The sequence below is a fragment of the Petaurus breviceps genome, unplaced genomic scaffold, assembly GCF_028583685.1.
Source record: "Petaurus breviceps papuanus isolate PSGF00001 unplaced genomic scaffold, PetGlider_PUasm1.0 175, whole genome shotgun sequence".
NCBI lineage: Eukaryota > Metazoa > Chordata > Mammalia > Diprotodontia > Petauridae > Petaurus > Petaurus breviceps.
This window is the reverse complement of record NW_027185764.1, coordinates 24,793,935-24,800,567: the sequence shown is the minus strand read 5'-3', so window position 1 is coordinate 24,800,567 and position 6,633 is coordinate 24,793,935. Positions and strand designations below refer to the sequence as shown.

The window sequence follows — 6,633 nt, the reverse complement described above, 5'->3', positions numbered from 1 at the left end:
GAGCCTGAGGCTCACCCATGGAGAGGGTCAGAGCTTCTGATTAGGAGGGAGCCTGAGGCTCACCTGTGGAGAGGGTCAGAGCTTCTGATTAGGAGGGAGCCTGAGGGTCAGAGCTTCTGATCAGGAGGGAGCCTGAGGTTCACCTGGCCAGCTGTGAGGGCACACTTTCCAGCTCAGTCCTGTGCTTTATGCTCTGTCAGCTGCCATGAGTTGTGATGTGGCTTAGCTTCTCTGAGGATTGGTTCTCCTGTGTAGGACTCTAGGGTGGAGTCGCAGTATGTCTGGGCAATGAAAGGAGGGCCAAATTTGGTGTCAGATCAGTGGGTGCACACCCTGGCTCTATCACTCATTACTACTTTTAGGAAAGTTACTTAACCCCTCTTGGGTGCTCAACCTTTTCATCTGTAAAACTGAGGAGGCGGGCCTACACATGAATTCTGTGATCTTGTGATTGTAGAGAAGAGGCCTAATATAGGTGCTGTCTTGTATTGAAGAGGAGAGCAGTGGGTATCAGCCTTTCAGAAATGGTCCACCAAGGTTTTGATCCTCTTTTTGTGAGGAAGGAAGGAAGGAGAAGAGGGATTTATGTATGTGTTATTAACCAAGCCTGCATTTCCCACTAATTAAAAGATTTAAATAAAGATAAAGAAAGTTTAGAAGTAGAAAAGTAGAAACAGTGTTAAGGGCCTCTTTCAGTCATGTATGCATTAATGTGAATTAGTTTAATCAGATTGCCTTTCTCTTAACATATAACTCAAGAAATTATTCATTTTCTCTGGGAGGAGACAGAGCAATTTTAGAGTATGATATATTTCATTAGAGAGATAGGGTTAGGAGAATGAGTGAAAAAAAAGCTTTTTTTCCCCCCTTTTTTTGGAGGGGGAAAGGTAGGGCAATTGGGGTTAATTTTTTTTTAACCTTTTGGAGGGCAATTGGGGTTAAGTAACTTGCCCAAGGTTACATGGCTAGTTTTTTTGTGTGGGTATTGTGTTTGTGGCTGGAACTGAACTCGAGGCCTCCTGACTCTGGGGCGAGTGCTTTACTCATTGCACCACCTAGTCACCCCAATTGGGGTTAATTGATTTGCCCAAGGTCACATGGCTAGTTTTGTGTTAACTGTCTGAGGCTGGATTTGAACTCAGGTCCTCCTGACTCCAGGGTCGGTGCTCTATTCACTGTGCCACCTAGCCATCCCGATAAAGCTTTTTCTTAAGTGTTTACCAGAGGATTTATTTACTAGGGACACAAATACAAAAGCAAATACTTCCCCTACCTTGAAGATTACATTCTAATGGGGGGACACAACATACCCGGGGACTAGTTGCCAGGAAGGGGTGGTTTTGTCTGCAAAATTATATAGATAGTAGTTGGGCTTCAGGGGAATTGATTGGCACACCATCCAGGAACATGTACAGGGTTGATTGGATCATGGTCTCAGGTACCAGAATTGGAGAGGGGTAAGGGAAGGAGTTGCAAGGAAAAGGTACACCCATGAGATTCAGATGTCTGGAGAGTAGTAAGTAAGAGTGAAGGATGGTGGCGAGGCCCTGTGGCAGAAATTCCTGCATGGTGGGAAGGCAGATGAATGAATGAAAAGCACTTATCATGTGTTCGTGTGTAAAGACATGGTGCTGCATCCTAGGGAGACTGGAGCAGGGAAAGGACCTTTAGATTTCTGTCTGGGTCTCCTGGCTGCCTGGGTAAGGGTTGCAGGGAGGGAGGAGGCACTATCATGCCCTTTCTGGAGAACACAGGTAGAATTTGGAGTGACATATCAATACAGTGACCCATCTTTATGTCATATGTGCCTTGTTGACCTCTAGAGTAGACGGGTCTGACGATGTCGGGGCTTTCATGATCTCTTAGTAGTTTTAAGAATTGTAAACAATCTTAGGCTCAGACCTTGTCAAATGTCCTCATCCCCCACCCCACTTCCTTAAAAAGACAAATTCTGGGCCAGGAAGTCATAACTTGGATCGTCTCCAAGGGTTTGTTAAGGCTTAGCTTGCCTGTTGTGTTCCCCAGGACAGCCGATCTGAGCATGAGCGCCAGTATCTTCTGTGCCAGGGCCCTGGGATCTCAGAGAACACGGAGCTCATCAAATCTCCAAGGTGAGAATGCCCCCTCTGTGGGGAGGGAGAAGTGGGTAAGGCAGACTGACATGTGGAAAAAAGTTCCATCTCCTACCTCCTGTGGTGGAATCTCTAGGAGACATATCCTATGAGGGCAGCTTCTTTCCTTACTCCTACCTCTGGATTTTTACAGGACCAAGTTGGGTGTGTGGTCCTTCAGACGGTGGAACGGGGAAACTGGTGGCTCGTATTTTTTGGGCAGTCTGGCTGTTAACTTTAAACTTTGGTCCTGAACTTGTGCCTTGGATGGCAAACTCTCTTGTGTTTTTATGGTTTGGGAAGGAAGAGAGGAGGGGGAAATCCTATTTCTCACCTTCTGTGATTTTTCTGTTCATAGTGAGTACTTGATGATGTTAATGCCTCCGAACATCGAAGAAGAGAAGTGAGTAGCCCATGCCTGAATTGTGGTTCTGATGCAGCATGACCTGTAATATAGCAGGGCTGCCCATGGCTCAGCATATTCTCTGAAAGCTCCTCTTATTTCCTCCTTAGAGAAAAACCTATGGCTCCCAGCAATGTCCTGTCGATGGCCCAGCTGAGGACTCTGCCCTTGGCAGATCAGATTAAGATACTGATGAAGAATGGTTTGTGCCCTCCTCCTGCCCTCTCTGATTCTCATCCCCACAGCCTGGGTGGTCATGTCTGTATTCTGTTCTCCCTCTCCATCCTGTTCCTTGCCTACCCTAGGTCCTACTTCTGTTCCTTCCTCAGTGGGCCCCTGAGAGTCATCAAAACAATGTCCATCTATGATTTTTGGGTCCCTGACACTGACCTCCATGGGCCCTAAAAACCCACAGACCTGGAAGAGCCTGAGCTCTCTGGGCCGGGCAGCCAAGCTTCCTGCAGGGCTTGGTGCTGGTGAATGTGGAGCCTGGGGATTATACAGGAGCCCTCGAAGGTTCTGGGCACCTTCTGATCTAAGACCAGCGGGGCAGCCGCATGGCCCAGCCTCATGTCCCAGGCCTGATGCACTGGCTGGTTCCTTTTTGGCTCAGTGACCTTGTGTTGGTGGATCAGGGTCCATGGACTTAGAGCCTTCCCTTTGGGTTTCCATTTTGGGGAGCAGTGTGCGTGACCCAGGGCTCCTGGCCAGTGCTTTATGGAGCCCGTTGTCTTCTTGTCTCAGTGAAGGTCATGCCTTTTGCCAACTTGATGAGCCTGCTGGGCTTAGGGACGGACTCAACGTCTGTTCTGCGCTGCATCCAGCAGGTGGCGATGCTGGTGCAGGGAAACTGGGTTGTGAAGAGGTATGTTTGTCCATGCAGCACATATGTATTTGGCTGCAAATGTGTTGGGTCCTCTTGGGTCATGCAGTGGTGTGGTGTAGATCCTTCCATAGTGGGGATCAAGGGAATAGGTGAGAGTGAGATTAGGGCTTGTGATGCTGATAACCTGTCCTGTTAGAGAGTAAATCACCCCGAGCTGTTGAGCAAGGTCTAGTGGTCTTCCAAATATCCAGAAGTACTAGGGATCGACAGCCCCAAAGCAAATGAAGCAGGCGGCTGGGGGGGGAGGGAGGAGAGCGGCCGCAGATCTCAGCTCTACCTGTTTACCTTGTGTATCCTCCATCCCAAGTAAATAGTCTCCAGACTGGAATGGGGAATCAGGGGCTGAGCAAGATGTAGGGAAGAAGGTGTTGTCCTGTCTCAAGTGGGGTGGTCTGGTGTTAGGGTGAAGATGGCTGTTAGCCATTTGGTCTCAGGCATTCCCTCCCCTTGACTCCTGTGACATCTGCAGCCATTTGGTTTCTCGTTGGCAGTGACATCCTGTACCCAAAGGATAGCTCCAGTCCTCACAGTGGGGTGCCTGCAGAAGTGCTCTGCAGGGGTCGGGACTTTGTTGTAAGTAGTAGAGGGGAAAATTTGCAAAAAGAGAGTTGATGTGGAGACTCTCTGGGAAGAACTGGGTTTCTCTTGTGCGCTGCCCTTGGGCTAGAGAGGGAGCAGACCTATGTTCCAAATGCATTGTCTACCTGGACAGTCCTCTGTAATCCACTGGCCTTTTACTTCACTTGTTTTGGGCCCTATTTTTATTCTAGAGCAGGAATTCTTAACTTTTTTTGTGTCAGAGACTCCTTTGGCAGTCTGGCAAAACCTTGGGACCCGAAAAAAGCCAATTATATTGAAATATAGTTACCAAATTGCTCACTGCATTTCATGAACCTAAAGTTAAAAAATCCCTGCAGTAGAGAAATGCACACTGATGGATTGATTCATATAGTTCTCTTCCTTCTCCAGCTCTTACTAAAAATTTTATTTGACTTGATATAGCAGTTTATAGTAATGCTTCACCTACTTATATTGATTTTCCCTGCAAACCTTTGAGTTGATTACACAGATTTTGCCCCATTTTACAGATGTGGCAACTGTGTCTCTGAGAAGTTATGTTACTGGTCTGAGGTTACATAGAGAGTAAGTGACAGAGCTGAGACTTCACCCCAGGTTTCTTTTTCTGTCCCTTGTACTTTTTGAACCACACTATTTCAACCAGAATATGGATTGGTTTAACTCAAGACTCTCAAGCAGGAGGAAGCAGTGCTTTGGGTTGGTAGCAAGTGAAGGAGGGGGGGATGGGCAGGGAGAAAGGAGTGATAGTTAAAAGACAGGGCCTTCTCTTCCTGTTGATACTTTTAAGAATGCTGCTTGCCTTTAAAGTTACCTACTCTGTTCAGCCCCTTCTGGGATTCTTATTAAAGAATTCTGGGGGCGTAGTGGGAGGAGGCAGTTACTGATCTGGGTGCAAGTCCTCTTAGGTGGAATTTGGGGTTGGAGGGGAGTGGTGCTGGAAGGGGTGATGGGAGAGCTGTCCCTAGCCTCCCACCCTTATACCCCTAGCCAGCATAAGGACACCTCCTGTCATTATCAGTGATGTGGGGAGCTTCGGTGATATGGATCTGAAAGGGGAGCTTCTGGTGGTGGGGGATTCTGTGGACTGTGTTTACTATGGCTTCTAGACTTCCTGGAATCCATTCTCCAAGGAAACCAGGAGCATGCCTCCCTCCTCTCCCCAAGGGCCCTCTGCAGCCCCTGGGTTTGGGGGATCTCTGTTTCTGTCTCTGCTTTTGAAGTCATCCCAGAGCTCATTGGAAACCCTTGTCTGTCTTTTCCCCAGATGTGGAAGTTCACACAGAGCCGGTGGGTAGTGAGAAAAGAGGTGGCAGCAGTTACAAAAGTAAGTATTTGCTTCCTAATCCTCCAGATTTGGGCCCAAGCAGTGGGAGAAAGGAAGAAGGGAAGAAGTCGGCTAGGCAGGTAACCAGAGGGGCTGCCTCTACCCTGAGGAAGCAAGGAGAGATGACTCACTTGTGCCAGCTGCCCAGGGAACTCGTGAAGGGTCTCTGGGATGGTAGTTATCATAAGACCCGTAGACTGTGTGCTTTAAGGTTTGTAAGGCACTTGACATGCATTATCATGTAATCTTCACGACTGACTGCAGTAATGACTGTCCCTAATTTGCAAGTTAGGAAATGGAGCCTCAGGGAACTTAAGCACAGGGTCATGCAGCTAACCAGTGTCCAAGTGGTGCTTGGTGGGTCTGACTCCCAAGTCCATTGCTTCATCTCTTTACCTCATAACTTCTTTTCATCTCAGCCTGTTCTTGAGGCCCTCACTTAAGTGAGGGGAGTTTGTTAAGAGAGGAGCAGTTTGGGGAAAGGCGGGGCCGGGGGGGAACGTGGTCTAGTCAGGGAAAAGCAGCAGCTACCAAAAGGCTTCAGGCATCTCAGGTAGTGGGCTAATTAAGCCCATGCAGAGGCTACATCTAGTGCCCCATCTTTTCTCCAAATCCTTTGTCCCTCCGGGTTCCAGCTCTGTGCAGAAGATGTGAAGGACTTTCTGGAACACATGGCTGTGGTGAGGATTAACAAGGGCTGGGAGTTCTTGCTCCCTTATGATGAGGACTTCATCAAAAAGCATCCAGACGTCGTCCAGCGACAGCATATGCTCTGGATGGGCATCCAGGCTAAGTAAGTCACACGTGCTAAGGGCGGTGGTGCTGCTGGGGCAGGGAAGGGGGGGGGGCGTCTAGAAGAATGTGCAAGAGGGGTCCCTCCTCTCCTTCCCCTGCCTGCCCCCCCCCACGGAGACACATACACCATATATGCTCACACCACACAGACACACACTCCCTCCTCCTCCCTGGCTGAAGGAAAACCTAACTGATCTCTGCTGTTTAAATGACAGTTGCATGGGCCAAGGGTAGGATAAACCGTTTGTACACTTAAAACCAAGGTCCAGGCATTGTATTTTACCATAATGATGTTAGAGCAGGTACTGGCTGAGGGGTGGGGGAGTGGGGAACTCAAAAGTGAAGAAGCCCTGGCTTTTGGAGAAAAGAACTAAAGGGAATGGATTGGGAGACCAGGGGCTGGAAGTTGGGGGGAAGATGGGCAGAGAATGGAAAAAAAAGAGGAAGGTGTAGGTCAGAGGACTGCAGGGAGATGGCAGGCAGGGGAGGCGGAGATAAGTGGCCCAAGGGACTTAGGGAGGGTTGGGGAGGGTGA

The 6,633-nt window shown here is 48.7% G+C and overlaps 1 protein-coding gene across 3 annotated transcripts in view; it reads left to right on the top strand.

The window, feature by feature from the left end:
* Positions 1-6,633, top strand: part of POLR3E (RNA polymerase III subunit E) — a 29,431-nt gene that overhangs the window by 14,467 nt on the left and 8,331 nt on the right. For all 3 annotated transcript variants that reach the window (XM_069084925.1, XM_069084924.1, XM_069084926.1), the window contains 7 exons: positions 2,026-2,111; positions 2,470-2,514; positions 2,625-2,716; positions 3,259-3,379; positions 3,892-3,973; positions 5,244-5,303; positions 5,939-6,096. In XM_069084925.1, the coding sequence (XP_068941026.1) occupies positions 2,026-2,111; positions 2,470-2,514; positions 2,625-2,716; positions 3,259-3,379; positions 3,892-3,973; positions 5,244-5,303; positions 5,939-6,096 (644 nt within the window). The remainder of the gene's footprint in view (positions 1-2,025; positions 2,112-2,469; positions 2,515-2,624; positions 2,717-3,258; positions 3,380-3,891; positions 3,974-5,243; positions 5,304-5,938; positions 6,097-6,633) is intronic.